The sequence below is a fragment of the Hemitrygon akajei genome, chromosome 11, assembly GCF_048418815.1.
Source record: "Hemitrygon akajei chromosome 11, sHemAka1.3, whole genome shotgun sequence".
Classification (NCBI taxonomy): Eukaryota; Metazoa; Chordata; class Chondrichthyes; order Myliobatiformes; family Dasyatidae; genus Hemitrygon; species Hemitrygon akajei.
This window is the reverse complement of record NC_133134.1, coordinates 13,959,084-13,981,039: the sequence shown is the minus strand read 5'-3', so window position 1 is coordinate 13,981,039 and position 21,956 is coordinate 13,959,084. Positions and strand designations below refer to the sequence as shown.

Here is a 21,956-nt window from a genome sequence, read left to right as displayed (position 1 = left end):
AATATATTCTGGAGTTCACAACTTCTTTTTGCAAGTCACATGCTGCTGCCCACTTACATGCTTGCCAACATTTCATGCTGAAGTTATATTTATTTGTTAAGATAGACTCCGGAATAGGACTTCCCAGCCACACTGCCCAGCAATCCCCCTATTTAATCCTGGCCAAATCGCGGGACAATTTACAATGACCAACTAACTACCAACTGGTACGTCTTTGGATTGTGGGAGGAAACCAGAGCACCTGGAGGGAACACACGGTGTTACGGGGAGAACGTACAAACTCCTTTCAGAGAGCGGCAGGATCTGAATCCAGGTCGCTTGTACTGGATTGTACTGCTAACCATTGCACCACTGTATCGGTTGTGTTTTCAAATGTATGTATTGCTTAGTGAAATTAATTCCAGGTCACATTTAGTGCATCAATGTGGCCACGTGGTATAAATATCATTACTGGTGATAGAGTTGTTACAGCATAGAAAATGACCCTTTGGCCCATCCTGTCCATGCAGAACTTCAAGTACTCATTTACAGAAACCCGACTTGATTGGCACTCAAGTGCTTGGCTTTCCCCACAGTTCTCTCATGTTGTGTGAAACATGGAAACATAGGAAAAACTACAGCACAATACAGGCCCTTTGGCCCACAATGCTGTGCTAAACATGTACTTACATTAGAAATTACCTAGGGTTACCCATAGCCCTCTATTTTTCTAAGCTCCATGTGCCTAAGTAGGAGTCTCTTAAAAGACCCTATCGTATCTGCCTCCACCACTGTCGCCCATTCCACGCACTCACCACTCTCTGTGTAAAAAAACTTACCCTTGACCAGTTTCAGTTTCTAACCACTTTCTGGACGATAAAGCTTCCTCCCCAAATCCCTTCTAAGCTGGTTACCTATTATGCTGAACTTCTGCTCTGGGGAAAACTTTACTCCATCTTTACCCCCTCATCATTTTGTGTAATTCCATCAGGTTCGCCCTCAGCCTCCTCTACTTCAAGGAAAACAAACCCAATTTCCCAGTCTTCACAGTCTTCATAACTGAAATGTCCCAGCTTAGAACATATCCTAGTGAAACTCCTTTCCACTTTTATCCCGTCAGGAGCCTTGCATTCCGTGGCAAGTTTCGGAACCACAACTTTGCAAAACTTTCCACCATTATTGTTACCATGGCGTATACTTCTAACTTTCAGATTCAGATTTAGATCTATTCAATGCATGTATATCGAAGCATATGGTGAAATGTGTCGTTTGTGTTAACAACTAACACACCTAAGGATGTGCTGGGGGCAGCCCACAAGTGTTGCCACACATTCTGGCACCAACATAGCATGCCCACATTGCTGGGAGGAACAATACAGAACACTAGAAGCATTAAAGCAACAAGAGCGAACCAAGCCCTGTTCCTCGCTCTCTCGCGGCCACACACTCACCTGGACAGTTCTCTATCCCTAGGACAGGTCGAATCGCCAGTGAGCCTGTGGATTCGCAGACACTGGGCCTTGACTTCACCAGCAGACTCACAGAGATACACAGACTTGAGGTTCCAGCCACTGGACCTCGAATGGACCTCCAAAAGTTTTGCTGCATTCACTGAGCTTCCTTTAGTAAATGTGCCATTTATTGTCCAGTTTCCAGAATCCCAGAGACACGAAGTATCGTTCCAGATCTTGTGCATGGGTAGCAGCCAACTAACTTTGGGCAAAAGTGTCAGAAGCATACAGAAATAGATCAGCATCATTCTCATCACCAGTTCTTTGGGGAGATGAACAGATGCTCTGGCTACTATTAAGAGAATGTAGGGATTCATTTGTACTGATAAGTGAACCGAAACATTTTTAAATGAAAACCAGAGCATCACAATTTATGAGATAGCAACCTGACCAAACAGAAAACATATTAGTGAGAAAATAACTTGTAATTCAGTTTGAATTAGTTAAGGCAAAGGTTTTCATTCTATTGGCAATCAATACCAGACCAATATAATTAAAATTATGTATTTTATGAACTGATGTATGAAATATTTCCTCTATTTACTCAACAGTCGATGAAAGCAATTTTCTAGCTTAGAATTCAATTCTAGTAAAGAAGCACAAGTTGAACATGCTGAGTCAGAAATGCAAAATTCAATATTTGTTCAATTTAATTCTATGTTTTGAATATTTTATAATGAGCCTTTTTATGTACAGAATGTGGCTTGCACAGAGACTAAAATTGCATTTTTCTGTGACGGTTGCAATAAGTTTAAAGTGTTTGCTATCAAAATATATCATGAATTTGTACTGCAAGGTCGAGAAAGTGTGGCTGTGGAGAGGATGTTTCCTATAGTGGGGGAGACTAGGACCAGATGGTACAGCCTCAGGATACAGGCATGTCCATTTAGAACAGAGATGAAGAGGTATTACTGCAGCCAGAAAGTGGTAAATCTTTGCCACAGATGGTCGTGGAAGTCAAGTCATTTGGTATATTTAAAGTGGATGTTGATAGGTTCTTGATTTGTGAGAGTATCAAATGTTACGGGGGGTGGGGGGGAGGACAGGAGAATGGGGTTGAGGGGAATATTAAATCAGCCGTGGAGGACCAGGCTCAGTGTGCTGAATGGTGTGATGCTGCTCTTTTGTCTTATGGTTGCATTGACTTCCACTTTAGGTATCATTCTAGGTCAGTAGGGGAAAGATAAGCCTGGATTTTAACTTTAGTGTCATGCAATTTGGGCTGATCCTTTGCTGTTTAGTTGGCTTGGGCACGGAAATTTGCAGTAATCCGAGATTTGTTTGTGGAATTTTTCTTCAGGGTTTTGAAAGAGCAGGAAAGCAACTGTAGACCTCTTGACCTTGTCAAAGTGAAACCTCTATATTGTGAAATATAGGTGAAGTAGTGGAACAAGAAAGCCTTGGATGCTGGAAATATCCAGCATAAGCCTTTGGCAAATCTTCACTCTTTCCCTATCTTCACTGTAATTTTATGCCCCTATGTTTATTCTAGCAATATTCATAGAGTCCTACAAGAGCAGCAATTCAAATCCATGATTTTATCATACCTATTCTATCCTGATTACCATTTTCTCATTCTTTAAAGTAGTTTGAGATATGTTCACCGAACTTAATGTCCAAATTTTATTCCTTCTCAGGACACAGGCATTGGATATATTTAAAGCAGAGTTTGAAAGGTTCTAGATTAGTCAGGGTGTCAAAGTTTATGGTTAGAAAGCTGGAGAATGGGGTTGAGAGGGGTATTAAATCAGCCATGACAGAATGGGGGAGCAGACTTGATGGGTTGAATGGCCTAATTCTGCTCCTATGTCTCACACTGTTATTCTGACCAGGCTGGCATTAATTTTTAATTTCCCAGTTTGGGAAAGTAGGGAGAATAATATAAAAGATTAGTGTAAGTGGATGCTTGATGGTCAGTACAGATTGACTGGGCCGAATGGCCTGTCCCTGTGCTGTCTGAATTTATGACTCTAAGTTCTTTTGAACAGCTGGTGATGAGATTCCCTTCTTCAACGCCTCTGAGCATGTTGTGTGACTTGCTGCTGCCATTTCACAGACTCACTTGCTAAGAATCAAACACATTCCTGTGGGCTTGGAGGCACCCTTGCGCCAGATCAGATCAGCCCCACAGATCTCCTTTCCCATCCAAGAACATTAATCAACCTGATGCGTTTTTACAAGAACCTCATCATTTCACGATCCTATTAGTGTTCCTGTCTCTTTGGACTATTTTCAATTAAGCAAGTGAACTCAATGAACACCCAATTTCTGCCCCCAGATTCAGAATCAGAATCAGATTCATCATCACTGATATATGTCATGGTACTTGTTCTGTGGCAGCAATACAGTGCAAGACATTAAAAAACTATAAGTTACAATAAGATTTTATTTTTAAAAATAGTGCAAAAAGAAGACAAAATGTGAGGCCTCACCTTCTTCCCAGACCCCCCACCTTTTTATTCTGTCATCTTCTCCCTTCTCTTCCAGTCCTGAAAAAGGGTATCAGCCCAAAACGACAACTGTTTATTCATTTCCATAGATGCTGCCTGACCTGCTGAGTTCCTCCAGCATTTTGTGTGCGTTACTTTGGATTTCCTGCATCTGCAGATTTTGTCATGTTCACAAAAGGTGTGATGGTATTCATGGGTTCATGGGTCCACTCGGAAATATGATAGCGGAGGGGAAGAAGCTGTTCCTAAAACATTGGATGTGTGTCTTCAGGCTCCAGTACCTCCTCCCTGAATGAGAAGAGGGCATGTCCTGAGTGGTGAGGGTCCTTAATGATGGATACCGCCTTCTTGAAGTGCTGCCTTTTGAAGATATCCTTGATGGTGAAGAGGCTTGTGCTCATGAGTTTATAACCCTCTGCATTTTTTTCCTATTCTGTTCATTGCCCCCTCCATACCAGATGGTGATGTAACCAGTCAGCATGCTCTCTACGGAACATCTGTAGAAATTTAGTAGTCTTTTGTGGCATGCTAAATTTTCTCAAACTCCTAATGAAATATAGCCTTTGGTGCCTTCTATGTAATTGCATCAATATGCTGGGCCTAGGATAGATCCTCTGAGATGCTGTCACCCAGGAACTTGAAGCTGCTCACCCTTCCCTTGTCCCTTGTTTGATCATGAAGCAAACAGCTCTGCCATTAGTAGTTATGCCTACACTTACACTCTAGAAATTTCTTCATTATGCTCCTTGCCTCTTTTACAAAGCTCCATAAAACTTGGTTCTTTGTTGAAGCATTTGGACATGGTGATGCCATTTTAATCAGTTAATGTTTATAAACTCTTCTTGAGCTTCCAGCTGGGTACAGGTATGAATTTTAACCAGCATTTCGACGACAGACTCTGCCATTTTTATCAGTGATGATGCCTGGGCATGTCTAGTCCGGTGGTATTTATACCCCCGTCATCTGCCCCTCCTGATGGTTAGCCCTCAGCAAATCAGGTTTCCGCTGTCCCACCTAGTTTTATTTCAATGACTTCCTTCACCAGGTGGTCCTAAATCCCAAACCGATACATCTCCTGTGCTCCTTGACGCAGGTCTCCACCGTGCATCCCTTTTGGCCGATGCACGCTGCTCCGTATTCACGGGGAATCCTGTAAACGCCAGCCATCCTGAGATCCAGGACATGTATCCATTCGGGTTACCCGGAGAAATCAGCAGTAGCAGACACTACATTCACAATGGCCATTGGAATGACTTCGATGGCACAAAACTGCTGTGCCATTTGGGACCGCTTGGTGAAGGAAGCCATCAAAATAAAATGAGAGGAAAAGAATTTTAACAAAAGTGGAAGTCTCACTTTAAGCAAGAACTAGAATGCAATTGTAAACAAGGTGGGACAGCGGAAACCTGATTGGATGAGGACTAACCAATCAGGAGGGACAGATGACGGAGGTATAAATACCACCGGACTAGGCATACCCAGACTTCATCCCTAATGAAGATGGCAGAGTTTGCCATTGAAACGTCGGCTAAAATTGATGCCTGTTCCCGACTGGAAGCCCAAGAAGAGTTTATTTGTCATATACACCAGGAAAGCACTGGATCCTTTCCGTTAATGTTTGTTGCCAAATCTCTTGTGAACAGCCTTAGGTTTACTATTCTAATAACAGTACTTAAATTAAAGTTTTGCTGAGAGAGAGCGCAGCAACTTTCTTCATCAGCTTTCAAGGGACTGCAAACTCCCAGCGTAATAGGATGAGAGGGCCCATTGTAGTGAATACGACCTAAAATATACACTCAGTGACCACTTTTTAGGTACACCTGTACATCAGCTTGTCAATACAAATATCTAATCAGCCAATCATGTGGCAGCAACTCAATACATAAAACATGGTCTAAAGATTCAGTTGTTGTTCAGACCAAACATCAGAATGGGGAAGAAATGTGATCTCTGTGACTTTGACCGTGGAATAATTGTTTGGTGCCAGACGGGGTGGTTTGAGTATCTCAGAAACTGCTGATTTCCTGGGATTTTCACGCACAACAGTTCCCAGAGTTTACAAAGAATGGTGAGAAAAATAGTGAAAACATCCAGTGAGTGCAGTTCTCTGAGCATAAATTCCTTGTTAATCAGAGAACGGCCATACTGTCCAAGCCGAGAAGAAGGTGACAATAACTTAAATAACCGCGCATTGCAACAGTGATATGCAGAGGAGCATATCTGAACACTCAACATGTCAAAGTTGAAGAAGATCTCACCAGGTTCCACTTGTGTACCTAATAAAGTGGCCACTGAGTGTATAATCTGAAAAAGGTGTTAAAGCTTTAAAGCACCATTTTGAATGTAAGAAATCTCAACCTTCCCTCATAATGTCAGTGACGCTACCAAGACAGATATGGCAACTTTGAAGAAAATGTCGCCCAAATGGCTACACTTGAACAGGTGGCCAGCTTTTTTATCGGAAGTGTGTGGAAAGAGGCATCAAGCAATATTCAATATGTGTTTCCTATCCCTCAGACCCACAGAGAAAATTGTGGTATGATTGTTATTCAAGCAAAGATGAAATTCAAAGCCACAATATTCCTGTGTACTGAGACAGGAAAATCATTTCTGTCCAGTGTGCATAATGGAAGACCCAGCTTTTGTCAGCTGTTAGAACAACCATCTGATCACTAAGGAAAGAGAATGTTTTCACCCAAGATTTGCTCAAAGAACAAAGCTGTGCTGTTGAAAATTGACTTAAATTGGAGTAGAGCAATTTTGTACACATTTCTGAGTGACTTAGTGCCCATTTGTGAATATATCTCAAAGACACAGGATGCTACAGACGGAATCTGGAGCAAGCAAACACACTGCTGGAGAAGCCATTTTACTGATAATTTATCTCGTGTTATTTATTTTGCTGATAATTTGAGGTACGACTTGCTGTTTGGCCAACTTAAGCACCAGGCCAGATTGTAAAGATCAGGGTGTTGGGGCCAGAGGAGAGGGACGGGCTGGTGTTCAACGAGGTTTACCCATCTCTGCACTGAACTGAGGCCATGTCCTGCAACTAATCAGCTGTAAATTGTTCATGGCTGTGAAGTCTCGTTCACAAACTGCAGTTCTAAATACTATCTGCTTTCTTTTATTGTTTGAATAATAGTGGGTGTTTCACAGTTTTTTTAAAATGGGTTCCATTGGGTTTCTTTGGCTTGTAGCTGCCTGTAAGGAGATGAATCTCAGAACTGTATATACGTAGTATAGATACCTTGACAGTAAATGTACTTTGAACTTTGAAGATGAGAATATCTGCAGATACTGGAAATCCAAGCAACAAACACAAACATGCTGGAGAAACAGTCCACGTTTCAGGCCTAGACCCTTCATCACGACTGGAAACCTTCTGGTACTCTTCATCCCTTCCCTTTATTCCATGATTTTCTACCATCTTCTATCAGATTCCCTCTTCTCCAGCCCTTTATCTCTTTCACTTATTAGCTTCAGAGCTTTTTATTTCACCCCTTCCCTCCTCCCGGTTTCACCTATCACCTCCCACCTTGTACTTCTTCCACCCCTCCCCCACCATCTTGCTCTAAATTCTTTTTTTCCAGTCCAGGTGAAGGGTCTCAGCCCGAAATGTTGACTGTTTATTCTTTTCCATAGATGCTGCCTGACCTGCTGAGTTCCTCCTGCATTTTGTTTAAGCTCTGGAGATAGTCTGAGAGATTTGTGTTCTGTCTAGCATTATTTTCTGCTATAGAATGTTTCCCAAATGATGTCAACAGTAGTGTAACATGCAAATTTCAAATTTTGTGAGCTTTACAGCCTCATTGGTCTAAAAGGGAACACTTCTAATTTCCTCAATAACAGTCAGATTTGATTTTGTCAGGCACCTCCACACCATCCACCAAGAGCAGGGCTTCCCGGTGGCCAAACATTTTAATTCTGAATCCCATTCCCATTCCGATGTGTCAATCCATGGCCTCCTCTTGCGCCAGGATGAGGCCATCCTCAGGTCGGAGGAGCAACACCTTATATTCTGCCTGGGTATCCTCCAACTTGATGGTATGAATATCAATTTATGCTTCTGGTAAACACCCCCCCCCCCCCCACACACACACACATCCTCTATTTCCCACTCCCCTTTCTGGTATTGTCCACTCTCCTCTCCTAACAGATTCTTTCAGCTCCAGTTGTTGACCTTTCCCACCCACCTGGCTTCACCTATCACTTTTCACCTAGCCTCTTTCCCCTCCCCTAGCCGTTTAATTCTCTCCCCTTCCCTCTCAGTACTGAAGAGGGTCTCGAGCCAAAATGTTGGCTGTTATTCTTTTCCATGGACACAGCCCGGCCTGCTGAGTTCCTCCAGCATTTCGTGTGTGTTGCTTTGGATTTCCAGCATCTGCAGGTTTTCTCATGTTTGAGATCTGACTACCTTCATTTCTCCTGATACGGTATTATTTAAATGGCTGTCGATTAAACTGCCTTTATTGCCACCAAAGGGATTCAGGATCTCCTGTATCTCAAAAGGATGAGGTGGTAGGAGATGATCTCATAGTAATCTACAAATTGCTGGCCTCACAGGGTGAATATGGAGTTTGTTCCCCCTGGCTGAGGGAACAAGATCTCAAAATACAGGGTTAGCTATCCAGTAAACGAAATGAAATTTCTTTGCTAAGAGGGTGACCAATCTTCAGAACTCACTACCCATGAGGAGGCTCATTTGCTGCGAATATTCAGGACAAAAATCGATGGCAGTTTAGATACTCAGGTTTTCAAGGGAATTGGGGTCAGTGCAGTAAAGGGGTGCTGAGGTAAATTGTTGTGCACGATCCTGTCGACTGGTAGAACAGGGAGGAGAGACTGGGTGGCCTACTCTTGCCTCTGGTTCTTGTCTTATGTTTGCCTGCTCCTACAGCTTGCTGAAAGTATAGATGTTGAGAGGCTCACCCATGCCCTTATCCTCCTGCCAGGGGTTCCCCTGTGAAGGTTTTTGTGTCCCTTTATCCAGAGAATATGCTCTGTCCTTCACCGGCCTGTCCAGCAGGTCTTTATTTTCCATTAGGGACCCTCTCCCACCCTACGCAGCAACACTACCCGGTAGCTCAAAGAGTCTCGTTTCTCCCTTTAAGAGGCGGCTGCAAAGAGTGCAGGTGGAAGGCTACATGCGGGCAGCCACACAGACGCTGGCAATTCATCAATTATAAACCACAGGGCTGAAACCCAACAGGGGCTGTTCTGTGAACCTCAGAGTCGGAGTTCACACTCTCAATGTGGCTGTCACAAGTAGTGTTAGGTAACCCATCACACAGATTGACTCCATAAAAACACATCAATTTCCAGCCCATATTTCCTCCCAAGTTCCTAAACAGTTATAGTTACATTGTTCCTATCAAAGTGTATAATTTCAGATGAATTAATACGATTTTTACAACCAACGCAGAACGGTTTGAGCGGCAGTTAGCGTAACATTATTACCCAGGATCAATTCCCGCCGCTGTCTATAAGGAGTTTGTATGTTTCTCCCTGTGCCTGCATTGGTTACCTCTGGGCCCTCTGGTTTCCTCCCACATTCCAAAGATGTATGGGTCAGTAGGTTAGTTGGTCACAAGAGTGTAATTGGGTGTATCTCTAAAATAAAAATTAGAAGAAAGAACACACATGTGTAAGGCATCGCTGAGGTATTTATTCTGTCGAGTGCATGATAAATTCCATCTATTTTGTTGTGATCATAATATTATAATGCTATAGCATAATTGTTGCTATTGAACTTTTTCTTGTTACCAGTTTAAAACTGATTATGTATATTTTTATCTCTCAAAAAATTTCTTTAGGTCGGTTCATTCTTCATGATTAACCTGTGCCTGGTTGTCATAGCAACGCAATTTTCTGAAACAAAGCAACGCGAAAATCAATTAATGCAGGAGCAGCGAGCTCGATTTCTTTCAAACGATAGCACAATTGCAAGTTTCTCTGAGCCAGGGAGCTGCTACGAGGAACTCCTTAAGTACATTTCCCACCTCTACCGGAAGGTGAAGCGCCGAACTTTGCGGCTTTACAAGACCTGGCGGAACAAGCGGCGCAAGAAGGTCAGCTCGAGCAGCTCGAACGGGCAGGAGAGGAAGTGCCAGAATAAAGGGCGCCTGCGGTCGATTCATCATCTCATTCACCATCACCACCACCACCACCACCACCATTATCATATCAGCAACGGCAGTTCAAAGGCACAGCGGGGCGGCCCGGAGCTCAGTGACGTGGAGATGAACGCAGTGCAGGTGGACAGCAGACTCATGCTTCCTTCATCTGCGCTCAACCATCAGACCCCCCCTTCGGGGGCTGAGTCCATCCACAGTATTTACCATGCTGACTGCCACTTTGAGGGGCCACAAGTTGCTTGCAAGTCTTCCACTGCAGCTAACGTTAAGCTAATGGCCGGCCTTGCACACCGCGGGGGCACCAACTATCCAACTATCGTTCCATCTTTGATGAGCAGGAACAGCTCCACACCAAAGCCAAAGGACAAGAAAAGTGGTAACACATCCTTCGCTGTGGGCAAAGTGAAGCCTAAGATGAACTTGACTGATTCCTTTGGCAAACTACACCACTTGGTGGGGAACCATGGTAAGCGATATCACGATTCCGTAGCCACCTCAACATCTATTTGAAAGGGTTAAAGGCTTCATAATGAAGTGAACTGATTTCACAATTGCTCTGACATTCAAAATCCATTAACCAGGATTAATAAAGAGATTAAGAAAAAAGCAGACTTCCAACTCATCGCCTTGGCGCCCATTGCTGAATTAGACTATAAGATATAAGAGGAGAGTTAAGCCATTCAGCCATTCAGCCCATCGAGTGCACCTATCACCTCCCTGTTTCTCACATCAGCCCCTCTCCCCCACCCAACCACCACCTTCCCCCTCACCTGTCTTCAGGTTGGACTCCTTCCCTCCCACCTGGTTTCTACCTATGAGATTTTAAGACCCTAAGAAAGGAATAGAATTAGGCCATTCAGCAAATCAGATCTGCTCCACCATTCCATCATGGCTGATTTATTTTCCCACTCAACCCCGTTCTCCTGCCTTCTCCCATAAACTTTGACACCCTTGCTAATCAAGAACCTATCAAGCACCCCTTTAAATGTACCCACTGTCTTGCCCTTCACAGCCGTCTGTGGCAATGAATTCCAGAGATTCACCACCCTCTGGCTAAAGTTCTCATCAAATGAATTGATAGAACCAAGTACAACAGTAAATGAAGCTTGAAAAACTGGAGAAGCAGAAAATCAGAAGTAGTGATGGACAATGCTGGAAGCACTCAACAGATCAGACAGTTTCTGGAAAGTTCAAAGTAAATTCGTTATCAAAGTACCGATATTTTCCTGCAGGCATTCACAGTAGAACAGAAAAATAGAGTTAACATTTTAGATTAATCAGCACTGGGAAATAATAAAAATAAGTTAGTTTTAAGTTGCAGTGATAGATGTACCACAATGAATCTTTCTGATAGGATGAGAACAAGTTTGCTAAGGTGTTTAATCTACCAACCAGATAGCTTTAGTTAATTACCACAGCAAATCTAACATCACCCTAACTGAGATATTCCCTGCATTCTATCCACTGCTCCCTGTCTTGTCTCCACCTTAGAACTAACTTTTCTCCTGTCTGACAAAGGGTCTCTACCTGAACTGTTAATCTTCCACAGATGCTGCCTGACCCGCTGAGTGTTTATAGAATTTTCAGTCTTTGAATCTAAGTTCAAATTCCTTATTAGAATTGCACACAAAACAATGGCCTTGAAAATATTTGTATTATTGTTTATATCCAGCATTGTTCATACTATTTTATTTTGTTCTTTAGACAGCTCATTCATTGCTAGGGACAGGTCATCTAGCAGATATGTCTGATTGGTATTCGACTGATCTTAGAGTAGAGTCATAGAGCAGAGAAGCAGGACCTTCCACCTATCTAGTTCATGCCAATTTATTAATATTTCTTTTCCCATCCTCTGCACCCAGATCACAGCCCTCCATCCATGTACTTATCTGAATTTACCTTAAATGTTGAAATCAATCAATCCCCACTACCATTGCCAACTCGTTCCACCCTCTTAAAATCCTCTAAGAAGTTCCCTCTCATGTTCCCCTTAACCATTTCACCTTTCACCCTTAACCCATGACCTCTAGTTCTAGTCTCACCCAACCTCAGTGGAACAAGCCTGCTTGCATTTACCCTATCTGTATCCCTCATAATTGTATAATTCACAAGGAAAAAAACAAAAAAATGTACACAATTTTTACAAAAAAATTAAACACACAAAACAAATCCTACACACATCTGGATTGAGGCATTGTTGGTGGTGCTGTGGTTTATTACATTTTCAAGGTCAGAGAAATTGTGGTAGGATTTCACTTCCAAAGGTGTTGATGTGTGAGCAAGTCTTTAATTCTAAAGTAATAGGATCTTTACATCAGCCAGCCGGTGGTGTAGTGTCATCTGCACCAGTCATCCAGGCACGGGGTCCCAGGTTTGAATCCAGCTGGCTCCTTTCCCACTTTTCGTTTGTGCTGGGTTGAGCATCAAGTTAACAACTTGGCCTCTTAAAAAAGACAGATAATGCTAAAGAAGCAAATAGGTTGCCGCCTGATGCACCCCAAGGCATGAAGAGAAAGGACAATAGGATCTTCACATTAACTTGTCCTAACCCTCTCTTTAGCCCTCATTATTTTGTATACCTCCATCTCCCCTCATTCTTCTATGCTCTAGAGAAGTAGGTTAAAGTATCAGCACAACAATGTGGACCAAACCTGTGCTGTGTGGCACCATTCTATATTCAATGCTCTTTGTTCAGAAGTGAAAACTCCTTGTTGCTTTTCAACTACCTGTTCATGCACAGGTGCTTCCTATCTACTTGCTATATTTCCTTATGATGTAGAACAGGGGTTCCCAACCCTTTTTTATGCCATGGACTCCTACCATCAACTGAGGGATCTGTGGTCCCCAGATTAGGAAACTCTGACTTAGAGGATGTTTTTTAGGCCATCATGTTAATGTCAGCTCACAGAGCAAACCCATTCTACCACAAATTTTCCCCGTGACCTTCTTACCTTCTCCCTCCTGAATTGACCATTCACTTACCTCATTCATTACGCGCCATATCGTATGGGTGATCATGGACAATGACCATGATTGTTCTTGGCAAGTTTTTCTACAGAAGTGGTTTGCCATTGTCTTCTTCTGGGCAGAGTCTTTACAAGGCGGGTGACACCAGCCGTTATCATTACTCTTCAGTAATCACCAGGATTTAGGATTATGCACCAGGTGTGATGACCAACATCTGCTCCCATGACTTCACGTGACCCTGATCGGGGGTGGGGGGGGGGTGCTAAGTAGGTGCTACACCTTGCCTAAGTGTGACCTGCAGGCTAGTGGAGGGAAGGGGCTACTTACACCTCCTTTGATAGAGACACATCTTCACCCCGCCACTCAAACATCTTAAAATAATAGTGGCTCTTAGTAACCTCTCCTTTCTGATTCCTTTCTTTTAACTGAAAATAAAACATCTTTTCTGTTCCTGCATGTTCCATGAAAATAAGCCTTTTCTTCCAATATAATTTTGTCTTTTTAATTAAAATCCCTCATCAGCAGTTTCTGAGATCCTCAAACCACTCCATTGGCACCAACAGTCAATGTCATATTTCTTCCCCATTCTGATATTTGGTCTGAAACAACAACAGAACCTCTTGACCATGTCTCTATGCTCTTTATGCATTGAGATGCTGCTGATGTTTGGCTAATTAGGGATTTGATGAATGAGCAGGTGTACAGGTGTACCTAATAAAGTGGCCACCGGAGTGTAGAGCTAAAGGCAGGATACTAAAACGTGGAAGATGTGAAAATTTGATGAAAAAGACAACCTGGTTATGGGACCACTGATGCCAGCCAGACAATCTCTGAAGAGTATTGAAAATGGCTGGGGTCACCCAGCTTGTAAAGACACTGCCCAGAAGAAAGCAATGGCAAACCACTTCTGTAGAAAAAATTGCCAAGAACAATCATAGTTATGTGGACCAAGATCACCCACGTCACATGACACGGCGTATAACTACGTTGAAGACTTCAAAGTAAATCTCCAGGTCCCTGTCAACTCCAATTTTGCTGGGATTTGAAATCACAATTGTCCTTTGAACATGCCACGGGAAGCAATTGCGATAAACGCACAAGTTGTTATATAGATCTTACAAAGTTTGATTGTGGCCTGTGGTGCCATTGCCTCAAGTACATGAAAGTAAAATTCCATTAAGTTCCTCCTGTGCTACATCAGTTATACTGTCACTGTGACGTGATTATTGACTTTCTTCCCCAATGTCCCACAGTCTGTTGCTTCTGATCACCAATATTGCCTTACGCACACTTTAAACCAAGACAATTTAGGGAAGAGAGCTCTCTATTAAAAGAAATTCTGTTGAAATCTTATACCTATTCCTTATGCAATAGTCAATTGTTATCTGTTTATTGTTTATTGCAGTAGTTTATTGTTTGGCCACTTTCTTGGGGACAGGATGGCTGTCCGTGGTCTTCTGCTGCTGTAGCCCATCCAGTTCAAGGTTTCACGTATTGAGCATTCAGAGTTGTAACACATGGTTATTTGAGTTATATTTTTCCCTCTATCAGCTTGAACCAGTATGGCCATTCTCCTCTGCCCTCTCCCATTATCAAGGCATTTTCACCTACAAGACTGCCACTCATTGGATTTTTTTGTGTTTTGTACATTCTCTGTAAACTCTCGAGCTGGGATTCCCAACCTTTTTTTTTAACTTGGACCCCTCAGTTAATGCCATTGATCCCTGTCATTATCTGAGAGGTCCATGGATCCCAGGTTGGGAACCCCTGCTCTCGAGAGTGTGGTGAGTGAAAATCCCAAGAGATCAGGAGTTTCTGAGATACTCGAACCACCCCATCTAGAGCCAACAATCATTCCATGGTCAAAGTCACTAAGATCACATGTCTTCCTCATTTTGGTGTTTGGTTTGAACAACAGCTGTACCTTTTGATCATGCCTGCATGTATTTATGCATTGAGTTGCTGCCACGTGATTGGCTGATTAGCTATTTGCATTAATGAGCAGGTATCTAGGTGTACCTAGTAAAGTGGCCATTGAGAGTATGCACAGTAAATTTTCCCTGATTGGAGCATTTACTCTATACATACTTTCTGGGACACATAGATTGTGTTTTGTGGAAACGTTCTGCAAGACAGCCACCCCAGAGAGACAGACTGTTTTCTGCTTATGTTGAATGATTGTATTGTGGAAGAGACATCTGGTGAATCTGAAAATGTTCATCAACAGAACCTTGGAGAATAAGTATCAAAAGTTGTGCTATTTTTGCCAAGTTGGGTTAGTGGCCACTAAATCTGAAATTCTCCACATTCTCAATTCATCATGTGCTCTGACATCCAAAATTTAGCTTTTGAGCACCAAACAGAAAATATGGTCCCAGATGCCATGTTTTAATTTGGCTATCATGTCTTCCTGTTGCTGGAAGTGGCCCAGTAATGTGTGTAGGTATAAGAGGGCCAAAATGGTAATATTTTATTACCATGGTTATTCCCTCTCTCTGTCTCTCTCCACTAAGAAAAAGATGTTCTCAATGTTTTATCTGTCTTCACTTTTTCAAAACTAGTTTTGATATAACAACCACTTTTTACAAAGTCGTAGATTTATACAGTACAGAAACTTCCCCTCCAGCCCAACTTGCCCAAGATGATTCCTGAGGTAGCCCCATTTGCCTGGATTTGGTGCAAATTTCCTCCCAACCTTTCCTCTCTATATACCTGCCTAAATGTCCTGTAAGTGTTGTAACTGTATCCACACTTATTCAATAAACCTACCACCCTTTGTGTGGAAAAACTTGCTTCTCAGACACTCTTAAATCTTTCCCCTCTCACCTTAAACATCTGCTTCTAGTTTTAGACTGCCTTGCTCTAGGAATTGCACATTATCTGTGCCCCTCAAGGTTGTATAGAACTCTATGTAGCCCCTCAGCCTCTTTTGGTCCAGAGACAGCAGTTCAAAGTTCGAAGTAAATTTACTGTCAACGTACATATATGCCACCATACTTAGTAAATCCAAGAACCATAATAGATTCAATGAGAGGCGGCTGCCAACAGGATGGACAAGCAACCAGTGTGCAAAAGACAACAAACTGCAAATATAAAGGAAGAAATAATAATAATAAATAAATTCAAAGATTCAGAGATTCAGATTGCATTTATTATCAAAGTATGTGTACAGAATATGACTCTGTGATTTGTCCTCTGGCGGGCAGCCAAGAACATCAAACACCCAAAAAGAACAAATTGCGTAAACAGCAAAAAGCAAGCAAACTACACACAGAATATCAAACAAGGAGTCCAGTAGTATTCAGTTTAGTTTGGGTCGGTGCCACGCCACATCTCACTGTAGACCGCGGGGCCACTCTTTGCCAAAGCCCCCCAGTCCCAATCAAACCGCTCAAAAACAGCAAAAAAAAAGAGTAACCAGAATGCAGAAACACGTGCAACATGATAAACAATAACTATGAGATGAAAAGTCCTTGTAACTGAATCCATAGTTTGTGGGGGCAGTTCAGTGATGGGCCAAACGAAGTTGAGTGAAGTTCGAGGCTATCCAGTCTTGCCTCAAAGCTCAGGCCCTTCAGTCCTGGCATCACCCTTGTGAAGCTTTTCTGCACACTCTCTACCTTAATAAATCTGATCTTTATTGAGTCAAATATAGAAGATGCTACTCACATTAGTTTTATGGCTGATTTTAATTAGCTGTCTTTATATTTTATGTTTTGAACGGAAATGGGCTATTCAGTCATAAAACAAATGGATTGGACGTGAATCTCCTCATAAGACTAAATGAAACAAAGTAGAAATACAATATTAGAGAGTGTCCATTGACATAATCTATTTATGCTCATGAAATACAGTACTGTGCAAAAGTCTTAGGCACCCTAGATTTTTTATATGGTTTCAGATGGTATGTCCTATACAGAGCCCCGATCTCAACATCATTGAGGCTGTCTGGGATTACTTGGAGAGATGGTAGTAAATGAGACAGCCAAAGTCTGCAGGAAAACTGTGGCAAGTTCTCCAAGATACTTGGAACAACCTGCCAGTTTATTTTCTAATAAAGCTGCATGACAGTGTACCTAAGAGAATTGATACTGTTTTAACAACAAAGGGTGGTCACACCAAATATTGATTTGATTTAGTTTTTGTAACTATTTGCTGTTTTTTATAGTTTTTTTTTGATATCTAGAAACTTTTCATTTCATTATTTTTGAAAGCTGCTTTGCTTTACAGAAATTTTTTACTTGTGCCTAAGACTTTTGCAGAGTCCTGTGGGTGACTAGTTCCTACCTTTAAGCTGGCAGTTTAAGTGAACAGTAGATGTGTATCACATTGCCGTGTTATAAAAATAATAAGAGAGAGCGTTATTAAGGTTTGCAGATAAGTGATGAACTGAAAACTCGGTAAATTCGATTGTACATTGATAGTTTTGTCTGGGTGTCTTTATTGAAGGAATCTTTCGAGCTGCAAGCAAGTTGTCAGGGCTCAGCATGCCGTGTTCCACCGCCAATACTCAGACTAGAGACTTGACCTGTGAGCTTCAGAACTGTCCATATTGTGCCCGTGTCTTGGAAAACCCCGAGCTCGAGCTCAACGACTCAGAGAGCGGAGACTCTGACGCCGACGGTGTGTACGAATTCACTCACGACGTCAGGAAAGGCGACCAAAGAGATCAGATAGAGAAGAAGAAGAAGAAACCAAAGGAAATGAATAAATGCGTACTGGTCTGGACGTTGTTCTCCGAAAAGATGAAGAAAATTGTTGAAAGCAAATATTTCAACCGTGGGATTATGATTGCCATTCTGATAAATACACTGAGCATGGGCATTGAGTATCATGAGCAGGTTAGTGGCTGCAATCACTTGCAGAAGCAATTTTGCACTTCAATATTCTTTGACTTGGTTATGCTTTCCTGCGATTTTGCTGAGTAAGCTTTGAAAACTAATCAGACTGAAAATATTATTAATGTTATTAATATTAATTATGAATGCAAAAATATTAACAACTTGAATGAAGTTATTTGCCATTGAAAGCCAATTGCCTTGATGAGATTATTGCTCTTGATTAAAGTGGAGCAAGTAGTGAGTACGATTATCTTATGGTGTAACACAACCATTGTTGAGCTACTGGTGTGTAGCGTTGAAATTGTTGTCCTGGAGTTGAATAGTAACAGAAAATGCTGGAAAAGTACAGCTGATTGGGCTGCATCTATGCAAAGAAAAACAGAGTTAACATTTTAAAGTCAAGGACCCCTAGTCAGAACTGAGAAAGTGAGAGAACAAGTTGGTTTCAAGTTTCATTGAAGATGGCGGAGAGAGAGATGGGATAAAGGGATGCTGATAGGATGCAACTAAGATTGCTATGGCGATACATTGTAGAGGTCATCTGGTTGGTTAATGGGGGCCCTTAGAGAAAGATGATGAGTAAAAACTATGAAATTAGGGTGGGGGAATGCTGTGAAATGGAGAGCTGTGGGATATGCCCAGAACACATGGAGAGAAAAGGACTCTGTGAATATCACAGTTGGATGACTTCCAGCAGAAATGACCAGTTGTGATGCAGACAAAGAAAGTAAATTACCTGAAATAGTTTAAGTTCAAAAGGTAGCAATGTGTCCAGATAATGCTTAAGTTTGCATTATACCTTGTTATGAGAGGATAGGAAGCCTTGGAGATAAGTCAGAGTAGGGATGTGGTGGAAAATTAAATCTTATATTAGGCCACAGGAAGCTAGTGCCACTCCTTCAGAATCAATACTGGTGATCTGTAGAGTGGCCACACAATCTGCATTCAGTTTGTCCAGTGTGGAGGAGACCACATTGTGAGAGGCGAATGCAATATACAAGATTGGAAGAAGTACAAGTGATTTGTTGCTTTGGCTGTTTGAATCTCTGGTTGATGGGAAGGAAGGAAGTGAAAGCAATGGTGTTGTATCTCTGGGCAAATGGGCCTAGTTCGGATGGGCATCTTGGTTGGCATGGGCCAGCTGGGCTGGTGTCTGTTGCTGTGCTGTAGGCCTCGATGGCAATGTGTTTGGATGGGAAAATGCTGAGAAAGCTGCTGGTGGAAACCAAAAAGCAAATTTTGGACTCTTCTAAATAATGAAAGAGAGAGGGAGGGGAATATGAGAGGTATGGGTAGGGTAAATGCAATCATGCTTTTTCCACTGAGGTTTGGTGAGATCAGAGCTAGATACAATAGGTTAAGGGTTAGAGGTGAAATATTTAAGGGAGTCTGAAGGAGAACTTCTGTCAGAGGACAGTATAGGTGGGCAGCAAGCTGCCAGTGGCAGATGCAGATTTGACTGCAACATTTAAGAGAAGATTGGATAAATATATGGATGGGAGGGGTACAGAGATCTGTGGCCCTCGCTCTGTGATTCTGAGTCTATTGATGCAATCTTTTTGAAGCTTACAGAAAACGCAGTTGATGACCCACTGAATACAGAGGCTGGTGGTGGGGAAGATGAGGTGCAAGGGAATGAAAGTTTGCAATTGACTGAAGTCACATATTATACTTCGGAGAAACGTGGAAATATGTTTGGAAATTGGACACTCGGTTATAATTTAAGTATCACTGAGTGGAAAATGTTAGAAGTTGTGTGATCTGAGGAAATACGTGGATAAAATATAGAACACAGAACACTACAGTACAGTCAAGCCCTTCAGCACAAAATGTTGTGCCAACCCTTTAACCTACTCTCCTGTACCCTCCATGTCTCTATCATTCATGTTTGGACACTTTAAGGGCATTTCTTCAGGAATCAAGTGGAAATGTTATTATAATATGAGATTGCTTATAACACTGGACAACAGATTTTTTGGAAGTAATGCCTCCTCAATTTTTTTAATATGATAGACCACTTGAAGTTGAATGCAAATATAATTTCAGATTACTTGTATCACATGAGAATTTGGAGAAATAAGAAATTAACTTGTATTGAATATAATGTGTTTAATTGCATAACAGTGCTGACACTTTGCAAAAGTTCAACTAAACTAAAAATATTTCATTGATGATTTTTGTTTGCACTCCATGTCTGAGGCTTCTTACTTAAGTGTCCAACAATAATCAGCCAGAATTGATGGATTCCAGTTGCCCTGCAATGTCCTGGTGAAACTTTTCACCACGCTTGTCACTGACAGCGCCAAGATTTGAGGGAAGAGGTCTAAATGGGAATGCAGACAATGAATCTTTAGTGACGTGTTGCACTTCATGGATATGTATGCTTGCTGCATGTTGTCAACCAGCTGCATGTAGTTTAGTGTTTTGTCGTTGCCAAGAAAAATTTCAGCAACACCCTTCAATGCCTTTCATGCGATTTTCTCCGGTCCCAGTAGAAATTCTTCAAATTGCCTGTCATTGATGACCTGTTTGATTTGTGGACCAACAAAAATGCCTTCCTTAATCTTAGCATCAGTTATTCTGCGAATAACAGATGTAGGCAATTTTAAAAAAATGGTGCATGATAGGGAAATTTCATGGTGATTTTCTTGATCAGCAGCCCATAAGATAAGATAAATGCAGAAGTATACAGGAGGTTGTCCGGTATAATAAATACTTGACCGTCACGTTTCATTTTCATCACTGTTGCTACCTGACACCAGATGCCTGATAGCAGAGATACATAGAGCTTCAACAACATTATTTCTTTGTTTTAATACCAGTCAAGTTTTGAATGACAACTTTTATTGCATTTTCTTTTATTAGTGAGTCTTACTAAGACTTAATTTTACAAAAGTTTTGGCTTCTGTTTGGACACTGGAAGGTTATTTTCTCATGAACAAGTAGAAAGTATCTTAAGAGGTTACTTATAGTAAGATTCCATTGTAGTATTAGTAGTACGATCGCTCGAGTTGAATATGATGTTCTCCTAAGGGGGTTATTCCCTTAATGGCAAACATGACTTTGTTTAATGTGGGGAGGCTGAGGCACAGGCAACTACCACAGCATTTTTGACAGATTGGGGTCAGGGTCCAAAGACATGGAATGCAGGACAACTGGGGACCCTTCACTGCTACAGCTTTCCTTCAACTTCACTGCCGTTGTGATGTGTCGTCATCATGGGGCGGCATGTTAGCACGCTCAGTTCCTGCCGCTGCATGTAAGAAATTTGTATGTTCTCTCCATGACCACGTTTGTTACCGGTTGGTAAGTTAATTGGTCATTGTAAATTGTCCCACGACTAGGCTAGGATTAAACTGGGGGGTTGCTGGGCAGCTCGAAGGGCCAGAAGAACCTATTCCACACTGTATTTCAATAAATAAATAAACAAAAAATCTTCCGCCAGCTCCGCTGTTGAGGTCTTGGTTGAATCATACTTTATTGCAACCTCCCCATGGGCGACCCTACCAGGACCTAAGTTTCTGGCTACATTGCTCTTGGGATCTCAAGAACAGACAACTCTCTGTGCCCACGACAAGGTGACGATCCTCGGAGAAGATTCCGTTATCGAACTGAACGTTAAGCATTAAAGCACAACACAGAGCAAACCAATTCTAGTTGTTCTCTGCAATCTCACTGTCTTGATTTAGGAAATGAATTTACTACAATACATTCAGTGTTATCTTTTTCAGGATGTAAAGCCATTGTTAATAAGTTAGCATTTGTTCGCAACTTCTCTTATCTGGGATATCCTTTTGTCTTCAACACATGCATTGGCTCTTTGTGTTCAACTTTATTTACAGTAGCATGTAGACTAATAAAGGTGAATGGATTAATTCTGCTGGAAGGAGATAATTTTATGATAATTATATTTTATAGGATGACAACTTGTTTTAATAAAATATTGTATAGTATTTCAAAAAGGGGCACATTCATTATCCTTCCCATTTGATGGGGAAGCAGAGGAAATTGCCAAAGCAATCCAGACATTTCCAGCATCTGCAGTCTCTTGCGTTTTTATTTTTGCAAATT

General features: G+C 41.8%; 1 protein-coding gene across 1 annotated transcript in view; it reads left to right on the top strand.

Annotated features, from left to right (window-relative positions):
- The window catches only part of cacna1ha (calcium channel, voltage-dependent, T type, alpha 1H subunit a), a 333,897-nt gene that overhangs the window by 110,158 nt on the left and 201,783 nt on the right, over positions 1–21,956 (top strand). The window contains exons 7-8 of the mRNA XM_073060243.1: positions 9,757–10,543; positions 17,494–17,885. Of these exons, the coding sequence (XP_072916344.1) occupies positions 9,757–10,543; positions 17,494–17,885 (1,179 nt within the window). The remainder of the gene's footprint in view (positions 1–9,756; positions 10,544–17,493; positions 17,886–21,956) is intronic.